Consider the following 22,735-nt stretch of genomic DNA (forward strand, 5'->3'; position numbering starts at 1 on the left):
ACTCATCCAGACTTCCTTTCCATTAAAGTCATTAAGAAAGGAGATCAAGTGAAGTGTGATCCTCTATTTCCCATTTTGTGGCCTCACCAAGTCCCAGACAACCAATTAAATAGCTTTAGTCTTGGAGTCACAATTGTAATGTGACAGATACAGCAATTAACTTATGCACAATTCCATGCACAGGAAGGAGATATTGATCAGATAATCTGAGTTTAAGATGGTGGTTTTGAGAGCATTATTTGCCAGGGTACCAGGAAGAGCGCCCTGTGACACAAACGACAGTCAGAGGGCACGGTACAACAGAAGACACTAGTAACGTGACCTTATATCAGAAATATATCAGAAATGACAGGCAGACTCCTTTCACTGCATAGGACCATGATTGCACACAAACCTACATCAACATTGTCTCAAATGCTGTCAAAGATTAAAGACCCATACCGACTATAAATAGTACTAGCATGATATGGAATAAACATTACATTGGACAAACGAAAAGGAAACTGATGACCAGGATACACAAGCACCAGGTGGCTGTAAACAGACAATATTCACTTGTCTCGACACATACAGACAATGAGGGCTATCAGTTCGACTGGATCAAAGTGACCACACTTGGACAAGCGAACAACAGACACTGAAAGGAATTTCTGGGGGCCTGGTTCTCAACACGGGTCTCCATTAATAAACACACAGAAATAGGCCCTGTATACTGACTGTTGCCAAAAAAAATAGAACCAGAAGTGACAAGACCCACAACACCAAAGGGTTATATAAGTTTGGAATGGAGCAGAATACAAACGCTTCCATTAGAGATCTCACTGATGATGTTGCCTAGAATGGTAGTGAAACGTCTACACATCACAGAACAACCGGCTCAGCAAGCCAACAAACAACTACATCTACAATACGAGCAACAAATTTTCACTAAGATCTTAAACACCCCTAGTATTATTTGAAATAGTCTTTTACATCAGACTTAGAGGTCAAATGAGGCTGTAGTTTAAACATCTTAACACTTCTCTAGTAATGGCATGGCCCCCTCAGTACTGCAGTGGGGAATGTCAGTCTAGATTAAGTAACCCTTTTCTGACCTTGGATTCAAACCCAGAACCTCCACATGCAACTAAAATAAAAGAGTGCTTCACAGTAATCCATGACTGCTTTAGTTAGGCTAATACGCACTAGCACACCAAGTTTCAGACTCTCTCTTCAAGATGTGATAGTCCATTTCAATTTAGGGTGAGAAGTTTACATAGCGCAACAAGTATGTTGATAGCAGATTGACAGTGACCTTAGAAGAGCCCCACGCATCACCAAATGGCTAAATAAATGTTGATTGTTACTCAAGTGCCTCCTGCTACAAAGTGACAGATTGCTCGATACCTGCAGTTAGCATTTTTCAAATCTCCTTCAAAACCCAGCATGGTACAAGAATAATTTTGTTTTAAATTAGACGATGTTAGTCTTGATCGAAACGTTGGTATTATCACAGGGAAGAAGAAAAGCAAACTCTTCGAAAATAGATACACTAAATCATTTGCAGAAACAAAAAAAGATTGTCAGCCCCTATTTATGATATTCTGAAGTGCTTCAGTTGTCTGTTTACAGATGTGACGCTTGGCTGCAATAAAAGGTTTCTTTTGACAATGGGGTGCATTTTGCTGTACAACAAATGGACTTGCTTGAAGGGTGAGGGTGGAGGTAGCACAGTGGCTTCGTGGTTAGCACTGCTACCTCACAGCGTGAGGGACCTGAGTTCAATTCCAATCTCAGGCAACTGGTTGTGTGGGCTTTGCAATTCTCTCTGTGGGTTTCCTGCAGATGCTCCAATTTCCTCTCACAGCCTAACAACATGTAGGCTAGGTGGACTAGCAATAGGAAAAATGGGATATGGTGGGCTGCTCTTTAGAGCATTAGTGCAGACTTGATATGTCAAACAGCCTCTTTCCACGTTTTAGGAATTCTATAATATCAGTGGAAGACACATAGCAGATCTATTTTCCAAATCCTCATACTGTTTTAACTTCACAAGGACCATTCAGCAGTTTATATTTGTTTTTTTTAATTCTTTGATTGCCAGTTCTGGTTGGACTTATTAGGAGTTTTGCATTAAATAATATTTTGCGCCCAACTACCTTCACTGCCCATAGGTTATCCTAATATGTCCATGCTACCTGGGCCACACTTTCCATTGTCAATTGAAAGGTGTTACATTATTGGATGATTCTTGGCTGTCAGGTAATTAGCTTTTCCTTTCTCACAGAAAAGCAGAAATTCCTGACGAAACTCAACAAGTGAGGCAGTATCTGTGCAGAGAAAGCAGTGCAAATATTTTGAGTGTAGTGACCTTTGAACAGAGCAGTACAGTTCTGAAGATAGATCATCAGTGGAATAGCTGGACAGAGGATGGTACCCCATCACCGAGTCACACTTTATTTACTTGTGCAAAGGACACTGGCTGTGACCAGCCAACTGGGAGTCAGCCAGCTGAACAAAGGAGATTCTAAATCTCCTGTGTATATTGGCTTGGCATAGCTTCCTGATTGGCCTAGGTTAACAATCCCAATCAAGGATCTCAAAGTCAATCAGACTACACTGCAATTGGATTCAAAACATTAACTGTTATCTCTCCATAGGTACTGCGAGACCTGCTGAGTTTCTCCAGCAATTTCTATTTTGTTTCAGATCTTCAGTATCCCCCATTCTGTGTTTTATTTTCATCTCTTTTTACCCATGTCGATAACTAATCAATCACAATGTTTGAAAAATTAAAGGAAACAAATGTTTTACAAATTAGTACAATGCCCAATATGGTCAAGAGCAAGTTACAGTCATAAATATGCCTTTAAATATGCCAAGCATGAAAGGAGTAGTAGAAGCACAATAAGTGGTCTCAGTGCCCTGGATAATGAAGCTGAAGCAGACAAACCTCCATTTCCATTTGTCATTTAGTGATTTCCGCTGAAAGTTTATGTATGGCTGTGTACATGTGTTTGTTAACATACATACATGTACACACAAACGCACACACAGACACAAATACACACGTGCAAATGCTCATTCATGTGTGTGAATTTGCACTTGTGCGTGAATATAAGTGATCAAGTCTCTGTGTGTTTGCATGCATGTGCCTGTGTATGTAATTGTGTTAAAAGGACAAGGTGAATAGTCAAGAGATAATGGGAACTGCAGACGCTGGAGAATCCAAGATAACAAAGTGTGGAGCTGGATGAACACAGCAGGCCAAGCAGCATCTCAGGAGCACAAGAGCTGACGTTTCAGGGCTAGAACCTTCATCAGAGAGCTCTCTGATGAAGGGTCTAGGCCCAAAATGTCAGCTTTTGTCCTCCCGAGATGCTGCTTTGCCTGCTGTGTTCATCCAGCTTCACACTTTGTTATTAAGGTGAATAGTCAAGATTCTTTACTCCCCAAGTTTGGGGATTTCAAAACTAGATGGCATAGGTTTAAGCTAAGAGAAGAAAGATTTAAAAGGGAACTCAGGGTAGTACATGTATGAAATAAGCTGCAAGAGAATCGTGGGCTGAAGGGCCTGTACTGTGCTGTACTTTTATGTGTTCTATGTTCTATAGAAGGTGTTGGAGACTGGTACAATTACAACGTTTAAATGTATATATGAATAGGAAGGATTTAGAGGGAAATGGGCCAAATGCTGACAGAGGGGACTAGATTAATGGAGAATATGTGATCGGCATGGGCAAGTTGGACTGGAAGGTCTGTTTCTGTGCTGTACATCCCTATGACTCTATGACACCACATGTAAGCTGCATGGGCTTTTATACATATGGATACGAATGCCTGTTCTAAGATGTATATAATGTATCTGATCATTTAGGTATACTTGCAAGAGTTTGTGTGTGTGTGCCTTTGTGCATGTGAGTGCATGTATGCATGTGAAAATCTGTGAGTGTATATGTACATGAATATTTGGATGTGGTGGTATATGCAATCTGCCTATCTGTATGTGCACAGTCCTATGTTTTAGTCATTCAGCAGAGATATTTGTTTCATGATTGCGCTGTGGCACAACAGCTGTTTGGATTCATTCAGAAATGACAGCTATTTAGACAGGGTGAGGGCAAGGTATGTCAGTGCTGTGGAATCATTAGACACCATGGAACCAGCTCCTCCAGGACAGGATGGCAGATGAGAGACACTGACAGAGTACATCGGTAAGAATTTACTTTTCATTCCTTTACTTCATAATGAAGTAGACTTCTCATTATCACTGTTTGAGTAACACTTGGTTGAAAATTGTTTGATTTGCTTCAGCCCATCTTGAAATGGGTTTAAATAGGTTTTAAAAGTCTGATTGGCCATCTCAATACCAATTCTAAAATTTGAGCATTGCTGCGCTGTAAATTACATAGCTTGATCAGGCTGTCAGAGTGATGTAGCGTTCTACACTGTGCTGTTATGTGAAGCTATTTGCTTTGCCGTGGACAGATCAATTGAATAAATAGATAAATCAAACACTCCTCGGCGAGGTGTAGCGCAGGTTGCATAAAGGGCACATCTCTCTGTATTACAACAAAGAGGGACTTGCATTTATATATCAGCATTTGAACATTGAGATCAGTGGTTTGTGTGACAGAATCCAGCCATACATGAGCATTGCTGAGTGTGACTGGATTTATAGCCTTCAGTAGAACAGAAATAGAATGGCATGGATTGGAATCCTATTCCACCATGAATAAGTGTCTTTGAATGTATGATAATGGTGCAATCACTATTACTATTCCTCACTGTCCAAGGTTTAACTGAGCAAAGAGGCTCTTCAAATAGCTCTGAATTGGATCCAGGTTATCATGATGGAGCCATGTCATGTCTTTTGACTCCTGTGCATTCTTAACCAAGTTTGTTACCATTGCCGCAGCATCTTGGCCTGTCATCATGTATCCAAAGATGAACCATTGTTTTTTCTAGAAATCACTCCCACAGCCCCGACCCCAGATCCTTGCTAGCTGACAGCACTCTCAACTGAAGCACAGAAGGGTGAAGTTCATAGCTGAGATTTTAGTTTCATTAGCTTTAATGCAAAAATATCACCAACGCACACTGCCACATGTAATTGGATAACTTCTGTCCTTGCTAGACCATTCTAAGATATTGCTTCTTCCAGTGCTCGCAAGTGAATTACAAACAAAAGTGAGAATTCAGCAAATGTTGCAGGGAGTATCGTCAGTTCATTTGTGGGATGAGGGCATTGTTGGTCAGGCAGCAATCATTGCCCAGAAGGCAGTTAGGAGTCAACCAAATTGTTGTGGGTCTGGAGTCACATGTAGGCCACACCAGGTAAGGATGACAGTTTCCTTCCCTAAAGGGCATTAGTGACCCAAATGTTTTTTTTACCCCTGACAATCAGCAATGGATTCATGGTTATCAGTTGACTCTTAATTCCAGATATTTTATTGAATTTAACTTCCACCATCTGCTATGGTGGGATTTGAACTCAGATCCCCAGAATGTTACCTGGATTTCTGGATTAACAATCCAACAATAATAACACTAGGCCATTGTCTCCCCCCTGGAGTATAAAAAGGATAGAAATATTGTTACAGCCATGAAGGACTTTGCTGAGACCCAGCGAGAGTACTGCAGAAGCAAATTAGTGGAGGTACTGGATTCTGGACTGAAAACAAAAGATGCTGCAAATCACAGCAGGCCAGGTAGCATCCATGGAGAGAGTGCACACTAGAGACTGCACCCTCTAGTTTCCTTACCTAAGAAATGATACATTTTCATGGTATTTAGTTCAGAAAATGTTCACTCAGCTAATTGCATGAGGTTGGGTGGTGAGGACAGTTTGACCAGTTTGGGTCAGTACTTATTGGAGTTTCGAAGAAAGGGAGATGATTTGATTAAAACATATATGATTCTGAGGGGACTTGGTAGGGTAAATGCTGAGGGAATAATTCCCCTCATGGGGGAATTGTTGTGGGTCTGGAGTCACATGTAAGCCAGACTAAGTAGGGATGACAGTTTCCTTCTCTAAAGGGCATTAGTGAACCTGTACATAGGGAGTGAATTTTGAAAGTGGGGATCAAAGGTGAAGATGAAAATATGCTGAGAAAGTGAACAGACTGCTCCTGCCCCAACTTGTATATCCCTATTTTATCTCATGCTGTTCTCCCATGTTCGGACAATTTCATAATCCTAAGCAGTTTTCCAGAACTGACATTATATTGAATCTAATATCCCCAGTAGACAAGAACTTGCATTGAAAGTTCTACCCACCCAAACCGCTTCCTTTCACAAGTATCAATGGTAGAAGGCTGATGACAGGCCAAGATGCTGCGGCAATGGTTGATGAGCATTGCTGAGTGTGACTGGATTTATAGCCTTCAGTAGAACAGAAATAGAATGGCATGGATTGGAATCCTATTCCACCATGAATAAGTGTCTTTGAATGTATGATAATGGTGCAATCACTATTACTATTCCTCACTGTCCAAGGTTTAACTGAGCAAAGAGGCTCTTCAAATAGCTCTGAATTGGATCCAGGTTATCATGATGGAGCCATGTCATGTCTTTTGACTCCTGTGCATTCTTAACCAAGTTTGTTACCATTGCCGCAGCATCTTGGCCTGTCATCAGCCTTCTACCATTGATACTTGTGAAAGGAAGCGGTTTGGGTGGGTAGAACTTTCAATGCAAGTTCTTGTCTACTGGGGATATTAGATTCAATATAATGTCAGTTCTGGAAAACTGCTTAGGATTATGAAATTGTCCGAACATGGGAGAACAGCATGAGATAAAATAGGGATATACAAGTTGGGGCAGGAGCAGTCTGTTCACTTTCTCAGCATATTTTCATCTTCACCTTTGATCCCCACTTTCAAAATTCACTCCCTATGTACAGGTTCACTAATGCCCTTTAGAGAAGGAAACTGTCATCCCTACTTAGTCTGGCTTACATGTGACTCCAGACCCACAACAATTCCCCCATGAGGGGAATTATTCCCTCAGCATTTACCCTACCAAGTCCCCTCAGAATCATATATGTTTTAATCAAATCATCTCCCTTTCTTCGAAACTCCAATAAGTACTGACCCAAACTGGTCAAACTGTCCTCACCACCCAACCTCATGCAATTAGCTGAGTGAACATTTTCTGAACTAAATACCATGAAAATGTATCATTTCTTAGGTAAGGAAACTAGAGGGTGCAGTCTCTAGTGTGCACTCTCTCCATGGATGCTACCTGGCCTGCTGTGATTTGCAGCATCTTTTGTTTTCAGTCCAGAATCCAGTACCTCCACTAATTTGCTTCTGCAGTACTCTCGCTGGGTCTCAGCAAAGTCCTTCATGGCTGTAACAATATTTCTATCCTTTTTATACTCCAGGGGGGAGACAATGGCCTAGTGTTATTATTGTTGGATTGTTAATCCAGAAATCCAGGTAACATTCTGGGGATCTGAGTTCAAATCCCACCATAGCAGATGGTGGAAGTTAAATTCAATAAAATATCTGGAATTAAGAGTCAACTGATAACCATGAATCCATTGCTGATTGTCAGGGGTAAAAAAAACATTTGGGTCACTAATGCCCTTTAGGGAAGGAAACTGTCATCCTTACCTGGTGTGGCCCACATGTGACTCCAGACCCACAACAATTTGGTTGACTCCTAACTGCCTTCTGGGCAATGATTGCTGCCTGACCAACAATGCCCTCATCCCACAAATGAACTGACGATACTCCCTGCAACATTTGCTGAATTCTCACTTTTGTTTGTAATTCACTTGCGAGCACTTGAAGAAGCAATATCTTAGAATGGTCTAGCAAGGACAGAAGTTATCCAATTACATGTGGCAGTGTGCGTTGGTGATATTTTTGCATTAAAGCTAATGAAACTAAAATCTCAGCTATGAACTTCACCCTTCTGTGCTTCAGTTGAGAGTGCTGTCAGCTAGCAAGGATCTGGGGTCGGGGCTGTGGGAGTGATTTCTAGAAAAAACAATGGTTCATCTTTGGATACATGCAAACATATGGAGCTGGAGTAGGACACTTGGCCTCTGTGATGTGCTTTACTATTCAATGAAGGTGTAGCTGATCTGACTGTTTCAGACTGTTACCTTCCCCCTTCCAGCCAGACTCCCATCTGGATTCACAGTGATAAGCTCTGGGCAGTGTGTAGAGGATTTTTAAGGAAGGAAGGCATCCTCTGACGACAGCATTGCTAGTCCCCAGTTCTGTTTTTTTTTTCTTATTTTGTTCGTGGGATGGGGATATCACTGGCTCGGCCAACATTTCTTACCCATCCCTAATTTTCCTTGGTGAGCTGCCTTCTTCAACTACTGCAGTCCTTCTCAAACCCAGCCATTTTCCGTGAGGAAGGATGAGGGGTGTTTGTTGTAGGCAAGACTACTTGTGAGTCATTAAAGGCCGATTATGATCTGTTAACGGGGTTTCCCTCTATCAGACGGCAGAGTAAGGGGGCATGGAGTTCTTCTGCTCAAAGTGGGAGCTCAGTGCCAACTGATACTTGGCTGTATTCAGTAGCAATGGTAGGCTGCCCCTCAGAGGGGTTATCCTAAAGATGAACTTACCCCAGCAACCCACTCCAGGCTTTGCTGCCACCCCAGCATTGACAGGCCCTTGTCAGGTAGCAAGTGTAACCATGTGGCCAATTTTGGGGAAAGTGTAAGTGCAGGATAGTTTCCCAGTTGGACCCTGGGTTGAGATGTTTGTAGGAAAATCCTGCCCAAACCTCTGAAGGGAAACCTCAGGCCTTTGTGTGATATGACGCAGATCCATCAGAATGGCACCAGGATCGGAAAGGACAAATTATGAGGTTGTGTCTCTCTTACGTGGAGAGAAAGTAGGCTCAATATTTTGGAATCAGTTTTGAAGAAGTGTCACTGGACATCAACTGCTAACTCTGCTTTCTCAGTACACATGCTGCCAGCCCTTCTGAGTTTCTCCAGCAAATTTTTGTTCTCGTCACAGAATTGTTATGGAACGGGAGGCGGCCATTTGGCCCATTCTGCCTGTTCCAGCTCATTAAATAAGCAACATTCTGCTTTATTTCTGTATGCTTGCACGTTATTTTGTTTCAAGTAATCATCCAATGCTTCCATTGGATCTGCATCTACGACACTTCCAGGCAGTGTATTCCTTATCCAATTAACCATTGAATGAAAAAGCTTTCTGTCACATCACTCACAATGAAGACATGTGACATGTTAAGACATCCCAACGAGAAGGCAATTTGAATACCTTGCTAAAGATCACTGCCCATATTTGAGCAGGGTACGGGAGGCTGACCAGGACTTGATGAAGTTTGCTCCAAGGATTAAAGATCTATGGGAGAATACAGAAGATTGGGAACAGCAATGAATGGAAACAGAGCTTCCATACCTGATAGGGCTGACGACAATATCAGGGTCACGGGCCATTATTTGTCCAATGACAGAACCCACGTTGACACTCTCTCTCACTTCCAAGAAATAGGCAGGCAATGAAAACACAGGTGGCTCATCAGCATCCTCCACTGTGATCTTCACAGCTGCTGTGTCTTTGAAGGGGCCTTTGCTGATGAAGCGAGGATCAATATGTGCATTACCGGCCTCGACTTTCAAGGTATAGGATCTCTTGGTCTCGAAGTCCAGGGGCTGTGCAAGTGACAGAGATGAATGATTTTCACTAATGAATTCAAACAGCAGGAGAACAAATGAAGGTAATGCTGATAAATGGAAGGTATGCAGGATTAGTACATTTTCAGAAAGTTCACCAGAGCTAGTAGAGTCTGTGAGCATTCGACCTCTACAATAATCACCACTGACTACTTATTTTAAAATATTTTGTTCAGATTGGGGAGTTGCTTACAGTGCAGTTAATTCATTCCAGCGTTAAAAAGAACAAAAGTTGTTTTTACTTCTCCACCCATTTGTTCATTGAGACAAACTCATTAAAATTTTAACAGTCATTGTACAGATAGCAAGCCAGTCTTCTTCTTCATTATTCAAGATGTTCACAAGATGAAGCTCCTCTCAGCTAGAGCAGCTCTTCTGAGGCTGCTTTTACTTTGCTACATGGTTAAGATAAGACAGGCCCTGAGTCTGCTGATGGTGGTGAGGGAATTGGCAACATTACTGTAGTATTTGCTCTGCGTGTTACAAGTTGCATAGTTCACTGACTGCTCCTCCTAATGGGCAAAGCACCCCTTCAGTTATGTTCCATTTCGTATAACAGGTAACATTTCATAATGGAATTGACTGGCAGTTTTTATAAAGTGACAATGTGAGAGACAGCTGTGTTGCAATCAGTAAATTTGCAGTGATAGGGTTTCAAAAAGTTAAACTTGCCACAGCTAAATAGAGACACAGCAGGGTGGAGATTTAATCTGAGGGTCACAACACCTCAAGTGAGCAGAGAGGTTGAAATGGACAATTTATCACAGTGTGGGAATTGAACCCATTTTCACAATCACTCATCTGCCATCCAACCAATTGAGCTCACAACTGTGTAGATGAGTTCCTGAGGAATGCAGTTGTGTCACTGTGACATCATTAATTTTGTGTTAATGTTCTAGCCAGATGTTGGGCCCTGTACTACTTGTAGTGCTCCATAACGTTACCATCATGCACTGAATAACATGAAACAAGAAACATAGTTTAACAGTTCCTAAGAAATCTAGCCTAAACATCTATTTGGATCCGAGCAGCCCACATGAAAGCACAAATAATGAAAAGCTGCAGTCAGGACCATAAGATGCAGGGGCAGAAATAGGCCATTCAGTCCATTGAATCTATTCCACCATTCATGAAAGGAATCAAGGGTTTTTGGGAAAAGGCAAGAGAGAAGAGTTGAGGATTAACAGATCAGACATTAACACATTGAATGGCAGAATGGGCTCAGTTAAAAATCTGTATATTTCAGCCTTCATTATACTTAACAACCCAGCTTTTACAGTTCTGTGGTGAAGACATCTATAGTTTTACTACCCTCTGACAGAAGTAATTCCTCCTTATCTCTGTCTTAAATGGATTACTTTGAACTTTGAAAAATTTCCCTCTAGTCTTAGAGTCTCTTATAATGGGAAAAATAAACCTCTCATCATCTACCCTGTCAACCCCTTAACTGAAGGGGTGCTTTGCCCATTAAGAGGTAATAGTTAGTGAACTATGCAATCTGTAACACTCAGAGCAATGTTGCCAATTCCCTCAGCACCAGTAGCAGACTCAAGGCCTGTCTTATCTTAACTATGTAGCAGAGTAAGAGGAGCCTCAGAAGAGCTGTTCTGGCTGAGAGGCGTTTCATCTTGTGAACATCCTGAATAATGAAGAAATAGATTGGCTTGTTATCTGTGTAATGACCATATGTTTTAATAAGGTTGCTATTCATTCATGTAAATTCCAATGGGTATAGGTGAAAAATTTTAATCTCTCATAAGAAAATGAGGGATTGGTTGGAAAGGAATTCTGTGAGGTCAAAAGTGCCCAGTTTTGTGGTGGTACAGTGGGACGAATGTGGAATGATGATTTGAATACAGATAAGAACAGAACTTAGTAGGAACTGGAATAGGCTTTATGGCTCACAGGTCTGCTTTGCTTTTCAAGAAGCTCATTAATGATTTTCCACATCAATTCCACTTCCCTGCTTCAACCCCATATTGCCGATTCCTTTGGTGGTGAAAGACTCTCAACTTTCAAGACACTCAATGACAATTATCCACGGATCTCGAGAGCAGAGAACACCAAAGATTCACAACTTAAATGAAGATATTTTTCATTATTTCAATCCTAAATGGCCTTTATCTGAGCCCAGGATTCCCTCGTTCTAGACACTTCAAGCAGGGGAAATATCTTTCCAGTACCTGTTCTGTCCATCCAATCTTTTACACATTCATGTGTCATGTTTCTAAACTTCAGAGAATGTAACTCATTCTCGTCAGTGTTGTTTGAGTCACTTTGCGCGGGAAGAGCAGGATGATTGGCAAGCAACTGACTCGACATCCTATCATTTTTCTCACAATCATCACTCTGTATGAGCTTCACCATATTGTTTGGCAACAGCACTAACTGAAAGATTTGCAAAGCCCAATTGGTTGACTATCGAGAGAAATACAAAGGGAGTAATTTTTAACTGGAAGTTTGTTGGTGAGGTGGACTGAATCTAACGTCAATCATCAAGACTGAACCAGCTCAAGTTTTGAGTCTCTTTTAAACAAGACTGCAAAGGTCCAGGCACCAAATGATTCCTTTTTCAGTTCGTTGACTGTGTCAAGTTTCCAGTCTTTCAGACTTCTCTGAAATTTCAAGGAATTATTAAAGCCTTGGAAAAGTGTACTTCAGACAAACATAAACTATATATTTCTCCCTTTACTTTTAAAGATTGCAGTTTATTAGTTACAGAAGTTTTGAAATTATATATTAATAACATTAATCTTTGGAGACAAGAGATCAATTTTCAGCAAAATATATTTGACAAATCTTCCCAGAAGAACGCCAGAGGCATTTTTTTTGGACTTGGAGAAGCTTTCTTGATCCTTCAATCACTCCCAACATTAAACATGTCCTGTGATAACAAGCTGCAGAGCTGGATGAACACAGCAGGCCAAGAAGTATCAGAGGAGCAGGAAAGCTGATGTTTCGGGTTGAGATCCTTCTTCAGAAATTGGGGAAGGGAAGGGAATTCTGAAATAAATAGGGAGGGGGGGAGGTAGATAGAAGATGGATATAGGAGAAGATAGGTGGAGAGGAGACAGATCGGTCAAAGAGGCGGGATGAGGTTAGTGGGTATTGCCACAATGATTCCATTCAAAAGCTGCAGGAACAGCATTTCATATTTTGCTTGGGAGCCCTGCAGCCCAAGGGTATCAATGTGGACTTCACAAGCTTCAAAATCTCCCCTCCCCCATCCGCATCCCAAAATCAGCCCAGCTTGTCCTCACCTGCCTAAACATTCTTCCCACCCCATCTCCTACCCACTAACCTCATCCCACCTCCTTGATCTGTCTGTCCTCCCTGGACCGACCTGTCCCCTCCCTAACTCCCCACCTACATCACCTTTACTGGCTCCAACCCCACCTCTTTAACCTGTCTGTCTCCTCTCCACCTATCTGCTCCTTTATCCATCTTCTATCCACCTCCCCTTCTCTCCCTATTTATTTCAGAATCCCCTTCCCCTCCCCCATTTCTAAAGAAGGGTCTCAACCCAAAATGTCAGCTTTCCTGCTCCTCTGATGCTGCTTAGCCTGCCGTTTTCCTCCAGCTCTACACCGTGTTATCTCAGATTCTCCAGCATCGGCAGGTCCTACTATCTCTCTAACAAATATGTCCTGTGCTGTTTTCTGAAATCTACCCAACAGTTCCTTTAAGGACTCTGGTAACGCCTCTCACCTCCAAGTAGAAATGGTTTCAGTTGATTCTATTTGTGGTTCTGAATCAGAATCCTGTCCCGCCCTGAGAAGCCCAAATTGCACCTTGCCAGTCACTTGACCTGATATAAGATCTCTATCAAAGATTACGGCACTGAACACTGTTGAGATTGAGGTGATAACAGATCCCAATACTATTTTCAGATCACATTTACACAAGGCAGAATGAACTTGAACAAGCTCGTACACTTTGTCCGACATTGAGCCGATCACAGAGGGCAGTGATGTGATGGAAATGGCTGCACATCAATAGAGATACGGTCTACAGGGCACTGACTGAGAGAGTTCAGGAGATTAGATCGTATGAGAGAACAGGATTGACAAACAGGCACAGCTGGAAGTGAGTTGCTGCTGTGATAATGACAGGATAACTACTGGTGTTAATCCAACTTCCTTACACTGTCAAATTCAGCAGTCTTTCCAAGCTGTCTCTTCCTGTTGATATCTTTGGTAGTTGAAGCTAAAACATTCAAAACAAGCTGGTAGAAAAAAATACCAAGTATCTCAAATATTCTAATCTTTTTACAAAAGATTATGATATGGCGGTTCCTATTTTATATCAACTGAGATTTCTAGTTGAGAAAGGGTTCAGAGGTAAAAAGTGCCTCTCTAAAGGGATCAAACTGGTGAATTTACATCTTCAGGGAGATTATATTTTTGTAACTTTTCTAGTTGGATTTATCTTCATCCGAGTTTTACAGAAAGTAAACAAACAGTCAACCAAAGCCTGACAATTGTACAGCTGCGTCAGGATCTCACCAAAATTCAACATGCAGTAAGATGTTCAAAACCTGAGAAACGATTCATTTTCTTAATGTTGATGAGGTTATCACCATGATTAATGCCCCAATCATCTCTCTGAAATTTAATATTCTCACTGGATTGTTGTTGGAAACAAGATCCTGGAAGGTTGACTGTTGTTGCACTTCATGAACACAAAATATCATTTTCAAATTTACAGAAATTAAAGATGTATTGTTGTCAAAATCTTCTACAGGAATAGAGGCAAAATGGCACTCATCAGAAATAGTTGCAACAAAATCATGCTTTTGCAACCATTGTGTTCCTGCAACCAATCAATTCTTGAAACAGATCTGAATTTCAATGTTAAGAACATTACAATTGGTTGCAGAACTTCTAAGCTAAGAAAGGTAATGGAAGAAAGAAATAGTCAACTAAATTTCCTCTTCTGATGATTATGCAAATAAATCATCGCAAAGTGTAAGGTATTGCTCATTCCACTTTGAATGCCTTTGTGGTAAATTAGGCTTCTGTCATTCCTTATCTCAGCTCCCGAAATCCATTCCTGTACTCACTGTTTCCTTGCCCTGACTCTCTGGTTCCTTCCTCAACTCTCTGGTCCCTTATGGCAACTCTAATGAATTGCCTCAACTCTTTGATTCATGAGCATGTCTCTCTAATTCCTCTCTCAATTGTCTAATAACTTACTTTGGGTTTCTACTTCAGTAATTTGGCTCTCTGTTTCCTTATCTCAGCCCTTTAGTTCCTTATCTTGTCTCTCAGAATCCTTATCTGAACTCTTTAATTCTTTATAGACCATAAGACAAACAAGTGGAAGTAAGGCCATTTGGCCCATCAAGTCCACTCCGCTCCACTCTTATATTGGCTCTCTACTTATCGTGGCTCTCTAATTCCATATCTTGGCTCACTAGTTCCTTAACTTGTGTGTCTAATTCCATATGATGCCTATCTAATTCTTTGAACTGGCCCTCTAATTTCTTGGCTCAACTTTAGTTTTTTAATATGACTGTCCAATGCTTTGACTTTTTAATGCTTTATTTTCATTCTGTAATTCCTTTTTTGAATCATAAATTCCTAATCTTGCCTCTCTAGTCACTTGAACAAAGGATTAGAGGCTATTTCTTTTCCCACAGGACTGTTCCCCTGTAAGAGCGGGGATGAGTGTCACAAGGCAAGAACAATAACCTATCTGTGGAGTTGAGGGATGCGGAGGGTTTGAATTTTATTGTTACCCAGTTCAACCTTTTTCATGTTTCACTTCCACATCCCGTTGCCCGGAAACATGAATCAAAAGTGCACTGAAGGAAAGAGGGTACTGAGCTTACCTTTTTAAGAGTGACGACCCCCTCCTGGGTCTGAGAGTCTGTTGTGATCTCAAACACATCCATCCCATCTCCATCGATAATTTCGTACAATGACCTTGCATTCTGTCCCAAGTCCCGGTCATTCGCCTTGACCCTTCCTGCAACATCACCAACTGCCATGTCCTCCAGAACAGACAGATGATAGAGACCTTGAATGAAACAGAGTCCATCAGTGCTCATGGGTAATCAATGGTAAATAAAGTAAGGAGAGAGAAAAAGTGAAGCTTTACACACTAATACCGACATTGTCACAAGTGATTCTTGGCTTCTTACTCTCCCGTGATCAACAGATTGGCTTTTACCGTGTCCCAATGACTTTTTTTTACAGATTGCCAGTGTCTATTCATAACCAACACTGAACCAAAACTGAAAAAGCTGCAAAAGAGACATTGGAGGAGTGGAACATCAGTGGATCCCAAAGTGGGGTCCCACAGATCCCTGGAGGGACAATAGCGATTTGCCAGTTCAGTAGGGAGCAGTACAGTCTGAGGAGGCTTGATGTGAGCTGGAAGACAGAAGTGAAGTATGGTCACCAAACCAGCAGCACACTGTTTTTAAATTCACTTCATGGGATGTGGGAGCTAGTGGCTGGTGCAGGTCTTATTGCTGGTGAAAAAAAAGTAAGGTAGAATGAAATCATGTGGAGTCTGAAGACCAGTAGTAGTAGGCCTAGAGGACGATGGGCTGCTCTCTCAGGTGAGAGTTGACCGGTGGTGAGTTTGGCCTGACGGTCACCACGCCTCAGGCTAGGGGTAAAGTTGAAAAGACAGGGCCTTTTGTGGTGATCTCAGCCACTGTAGGAGTTAAATCCAAGCAATTGGCTCACTCTTTATCACAAAACAAGCTGTTCAGCCAACTGAGCTAACCTACTGTGTCAAATTTTCTGTGACTGTTTTGTAATTCCTATGTAGTTCTTTGCAAGTAGATTAGATTCCCTACAGTGTAGAAACAGGCCCTTCGGACCAACAAGTCCACACTGCCCTTTGGAGCATCCCACCCAGACCTATCCCCCTATAACCCACACACCCCTGAACACTACAGGCAATTTAGCATGGCCAATCCACCGAGCCTGCACATCTTTGGACTGTGGGAGGAAACCGGAGCACCCGGAGGAAACCCATGCAGACAAGGGGAGAATGTGCAAACTCCGCACAGACAGTTGCTTGAGGCTTGGAATCGAACCTGGGTCCCTGGTGCTGTGAGGCTGCAGTGCTAACCACAGAGCCACCGTGCTGCCCCACGGTGTAGAGTAGAGTTGATGTAATTCTTACAGAACATTCACACAATGAGGTAACACTGTATTTCTTATAGCTTTCTACTATCAATCAATCAGTCAAAAGGTTAGCACAGCATTCGATCCCCCATGATGTTCACCACCTGTGATGATGAAAGTTGTGGTTATTCCAAAGGGCAGAATTCTCATCTTTATCCGATACACTTGAGCAACACGCTCCTGAAGTGAATGAGTGAAGAAAAGCTGACTGCATTGGACAAAATGATTTTTTTTCTGTTTAGTTTCTTCAGGAAGCCATGTCCAGCTGTTCAGAAAGCTATAAGAGTCCTCATCTCAAAAGGAGGCATATTGATGGGCACCCAAAATCATCTCCCCCTCCAGGCTTGACAACACAGAGAGGCCTTCCCCTCCATCCATTAACAATGTGCAAACAGAAGTTCTGCCTGTCCACACAAAACAAATGGTGTCTCCAGCTGGCTACCGTTTACATGGGCACTGTGGAAGAGGTAGAAGCAATCGAATCATGACTGGAGAACGATTGCCCTTCACTACCCTCACCCCACCAACAACCCACATGCCACTCTCACCCTCACGCCAATCTTGCCCCGTTAGAGTATCAGACATTGAGAATTGTTTTGAGCACAACTTCAGCTATCACCAAATCACACTGATTCCACAACTGCCCAGAATTTAATATCTTGAAGCCATTGGAAATTTACTCTGGAGAATTCCTATTTTGGGAGTGCAGGATCTTCTAGACATGAAAATGTCATTCCACAAATCAAAGAAAGCACTGCCTAAATTTTCTGCTCAGTGTTCTTTCAGATTTAATGTCTGAATTTAAAATTACTCCCCCCATCTCTTTCCACTGCAAACGCACAATAGCTTTGCAAATCCGCTGACAATGCTATTGGAAGCCTAACCAAATTTAAATCACGTCCAATCTTTTAAATGAGAAACTCCTTAAAAAAAAAGTCACGTACAACATTTGATTAAACTGTTACTTCCCAGTTTTTCCAGTCAAATAACTCTTGAGATTAAATGCAGAATATCATTGTATATTTGAATTTTCGAAAGGCGTTTGATAAGTCATCTCACATAGGGCTACTTTGGAGGTTACCGCATTGGAGATAATATATTAACGAGGATAGATGACTGATGAATGAGTAGAACCCAGAGGGTGGGGTAAGGGTGTTTTCAGGAATGCAACTTTAAGTAGTGGCTTGCCACATGGATCAGTGCTAGAGCCAGAATTATTAATGATGTCTATTTATGAGTTGGATGAGGGAGGTGAATGGCCTATAGCTCAGTTTGCAGACAACATAAAAATAGCTGGGAAGTGAAGTGGTAAGGATAATACACAGCCATTAGAAGGTTAGATGAGTGGACAGAAACTTGGGGCTGGTGGCTGTGGTTGGAGGAGGTGGGTGATGGTATTGCTATAATGGAGTTTGAAAGTGCATGTACCAAGAGCTTGTTTCCCTTCACTGCATGGGATTCTTGAATGGAAGATATAATTTCAGAGTAAAGGGTTACCCATTTAAGAGAGAAATGAGGATGATTTTATTCTCTCAGATGGTAGTCAGTCTTCAGAATTCTTTACTGCAGAGAGCTGTCGATGTTGGGTTGTTAAATATATTGCAGACTGACAGAGGAGGTAATGGCCTTGAGCTATTATTTCTGGGCTATTAATCCAGAGACCCAGGTAATGTTCTGGGGACCTGCATTCAAATCCCAACCACAGCACGGTGGAATTTGAAGTCAATAAATATCTGAATTAAGAGTCTAACCATGATCGTGAATTGATTGTTCTAAAAACCCATCTACTTTACTCATGTTATTTAGGGAAGGAGGCTGCCATCCTTACCTGGTCTGGCCTACATGTAACCCCAGACCTACATCAATGTGGTTGATCAATAATATCATATAACAGGATGGGTGGTATCCCCAACGGCTTTGTTTACATAATGACTGCCCAGTGGTCACTCTTAGCGATGTTGTCATGGAGCTTTGCATCTATGGAAGGATAAGGTTAAGCAGTTTTTGCTTTCCTTTGTTTGATCCCTTACCACCTTCCACAAATCCAGTTTAGCAGCAATGTCCTTCAGGGCTCAGCTAGGTTGGCCAGAATCATGCTTCTGAGATATTCTTGGTGGATATTGAAGCAATTGTGTTGAGAGGAAGGGAACAGGGTTGTTATTAGTTGGATAGAATCATCGTGGAGGTGGACTGAAAAGAAACACAGAAACGTAGAAGATAGAAGCAGGAGTAGGCCATTCAATCCATTGAGCTTACTCTGCCATTCAACACAGTTGTGATGAATAAGCAAGCTTGAAACCCTAATCCTGCCATTCTGCCATATCCTTTGATCCTGTTAGCCATATATATACCACCTACTCGAAAGCACAAAATTTTGGTCTCAATCGCTTTCTGTGGCAGTGAATTCTACAGGTTCACCACTCGCTGAGTGAACAAATTTCTCCTCATCTCAGTCCTACAATGCTTATACTTTATCTTTAAATGTTGACCGCCTGGTTCACTACTCCCCCACTCTAAGGAACATCCTTCCTGCAGTTACCCTTTCTATTCCTGTCAGAATTTTATAGGTTTCTACGGGGTGTCCCCGCATTCTTCTAAACCCCAGTTAACACAATCCTCGCAATCTCAGCCCTGCCATCCCATAAATCAATTTGATAAACATAATACCTTGCTCCTTTTGTGAGGTATTATTCCACAATTTTTATAGTAGCTGGACCAGTACTGATGAAGAGGAAGTGAAATCAGGAAATTTGGTGAGGGAGATGGTGAGCAGAAATACATTTCTGCTTCTACAGAGAGGAGAACTACCGAGATCAGATAAAACAGCCTTTAAAAACAATGTCCCATCTTCCTTTTCATGATTTTCCCACAGCTTCTTCAGGACATTGGGATCAGTGTTCAGAATGTGGAATCGAGGTGTAAAGCCAACATCACTTAAAATTCTTGTGTTTGGAATGTTCATGGGGAATATACCCACAATTTTTGAATAAAGACATTTGGCTGAAGACTCTTCTGCTAGACAATGATTTCAGAAAACAGGCTAGTCTTAGGCCATGCTCTACATATATATTTCAGGGCAAGCATAAAATCAACAGCTATGTAAAAATCTTTATGTAACAACTACTGTCTATTTGTGAATCAAAAGTGAAGTATTCATTGTGTTTACAGCCAACTTAAGAGAGACCGACAGGGTTAACAGTAGGGTCGATAACTATGTTAGAGAAGGATGCTTCCTACTTTGTGGGAAACTAAAATGAGAGAATATAGTTGAAGAATAAGAGAACAAAAACATAATTTGCTGGAAAAGCTCAGCAGGTCTGGCAGCATCTGAGAAGAAAAAAATCAAAGTTAACATTTTGGGTCCGACGACCCTTCCTTCCGTCTCAGGAAAAGTCAGAAGACACAAAACGCTAACTCTGATTTTTTCTTCACAGATGCTGCCAGACCTGCTGAGCTTTTCCAGCAAATTATGTTTTTGTTCCTGATTTACTGCATCTGCAGTTCACTCAGTTTTTATTAAGATTAAGAGATTTCCCTTTTAAGACAGAAATGATGAGATTTATTTTCCCCGAGGGTCATTACGGTATAGTATTCCTTTCCTGAGACGGTAACGGAAACTGGGTCTTTAAATTAATTCATGGCTTAGTTGGATGGAATTTTGATTGAATAGGGAGTCAAGGATTGTAGGCAACAGACAGAAAGGTGGAGCTGCAACCATAACCCGTGGTATACTGCATCCACTGTACCCGGTGCGGCTTTCTCTACATTGGGGAAACCAAGCGGAGGCTTGGGGACCGCTTTGCAGAACACCTCCGCTCAGTTCGCAACAAACAACTGCACCTCCCAGTCGCAAACCATTTCCACTCCCCCTCCCATTCTCTTGATGACATGTCCATCATGGGCCTCCTGCACTGCCACAATGATGCCACCCGAAGGTTGCAGGAACAGCAACTCATATTCCGCCTGGGAACCCTGCAGCCATATGGTATCAATGTGGACTTCACCAGTTTCAAAATCTCCCCTTCCCCCACTGCATCCCTAAACCAGCCCAGTTCATCCCCTCCCCCCACTGCACCACACAACCAGCCCAGCTCTTCCCCCCCACCCACTGCATCCCAAAACCAGTCCAACCTGTCTCTGCCTCCCTAACCGGTTCTTCCTCTCACCCATCCCTTCCTCCCACCCCAAGCCGCACCCCCAGCTACCTACTAACCTCATCCCACCTCCTTGACCTGTCCGTCTTCCCTGGACTGACCTATCCCCTCCCTACCTCCCCACCTACACCCTCTCCACCTATCTTCTTTACTCTCCATCTTCGGTCCGCCTCCCCCTCTCTCCCTATTTATTCCAGTTCCCTCCCCCCATCCCCCTCTCTGATGAAGGGTCTAGGCCCGAAACGTCAGCTTTTGTGCTCCTGAGATGCTGCTTGGCCTGCTGTGTTCATCCAGCTTCACACTTTATTATCTTGGATTCTCCAGCATCTGCAGTTCCCATTATCTCAGTCATTATCTTGTTGAGTAGTGAGTCAGCTCAGAGTACCAAGTGGCCTTTTCTTGCTGTTAATATCTATGTTCCTATGCGCATATATATAGGGTAATAGAGCACTGAAGGCAACTACTCAGCCCATCACACCTATGCCAGTTCTTTGTTAGAGCTGCCCAATTGGTCTCATGACCTTGCTCCGTCACCATTAATCTATGCGTTTTAATCTGTGACTTGTCAATTTGTTTTTGAATGAGACAGGAGAATAAAGAAAGAGATAATTGTAGAGTTGAGAGGAGGTAAGATTAGAGCAGAAAGTGGGCAAGAAGTGAAGTGAGAGGAAGAGGGAAAGACAGGAGAGGTGATGTGAGGACAAAGGGGAGAGCAGAAGAGGAAAATAGAGGAAACGAAGTGAGGGACTAAGGAGAGTAAGAAGGGAGAGGTGAAGATGAGAGAATGGACAATAGGTGGTGAGGAGGGGATGACAGCATGAGAAGAAAGAAAGGAGAGAAAGGAAGATGTGAGAGAAGTGGAAGAGTTGAGACAGTATAAAAGATGGGCAAAGAGGCCAGTGGTGCGGAAAGGAAAGGATGCAAGTGAAAGGAGTAGAGGAGATTGATGAAGGGCAGCGAGTTTTGAATCAATCAATTGAATAAATGTTGATTTAATAAAAGTCAGTTTCTTGAACTTCCCTTTGTTACAGTGCGTTGATATCAGTGGCACTCAAGGATTCACTAATACTTCAAGGGAAAACAGAAATAAAACAAAAGAGTGTTTGAGCCTATATTTGGTTGAAGTAAGATTTTATTATATATTGAAAATCTTTCAGCAGCAGTAGTTGGGGAGCACATTTTATCATGTCGATGAGATAAGCTGTATGCAGCATTATGCTTGTTGTGTGTTATTCCCAGAAAATACTGCATTAAAAGAGTGCAAGGTCACCAAAGCATAGTTGAGGCTCCAAAATATTTAATTAAGCAACAATGGAATCATGCCCAGAAAGCAGAAGGAAGAGCTCAGTGAAACACAGGTCAAACATTAAGCCAAGGTTTCACCTCAATTCCATTGCAGTAATAGCAGAATTTGTTCATCATTCCAGACCATGACCTTAGGATTGAATTAACAATCATTGACCCACGTTGGGAGGATTTTAAAATTCAACAAAAGACAAAAAGAAATTGATAAAGAGAGAGAAAATGGAATGAGTGCAAATTAGCAAGATAAATAAAAAATTGTAAAGGTTCCTACAGGTGTGTGAAAAGGAAGGGATTAGCAAAAGAAATCTTAGGTCCTTTACAGGCAGAGGCAGAAAGAAATTATAATTGGAATACAGAAATAGTCAAAATATTAAAAAATGCTCTCTATCCTAGAATAAAATATAATCGTTCTGGTAATAGCGTGAAACAAGGGAACAAGTGTAAATGTGATACTTAATGATATTAATACTAGTGAA

At 41.9% G+C, this 22,735-nt stretch overlaps 1 protein-coding gene across 6 annotated transcripts in view; it reads right to left on the reverse strand.

The window, feature by feature from the left end:
• The window catches only part of LOC125460015 (cadherin-8), a 266,186-nt gene that overhangs the window by 50,017 nt on the left and 193,434 nt on the right, over positions 1–22,735 (reverse strand). For all 6 annotated transcript variants that reach the window (XM_048547044.2, XM_048547045.1, XM_048547047.1 and 3 more), the window contains 2 exons: positions 15,489–15,676; positions 9,381–9,634 (listed from right to left, as the gene is read on the reverse strand). In XM_048547044.2, the coding sequence (XP_048403001.1) occupies positions 9,381–9,634; positions 15,489–15,676 (442 nt within the window). The remainder of the gene's footprint in view (positions 1–9,380; positions 9,635–15,488; positions 15,677–22,735) is intronic.

Source organism: Stegostoma tigrinum, chromosome 16, assembly GCF_030684315.1.
Source record: "Stegostoma tigrinum isolate sSteTig4 chromosome 16, sSteTig4.hap1, whole genome shotgun sequence".
NCBI classification, from domain to species: domain Eukaryota; kingdom Metazoa; phylum Chordata; class Chondrichthyes; order Orectolobiformes; family Stegostomatidae; genus Stegostoma; species Stegostoma tigrinum.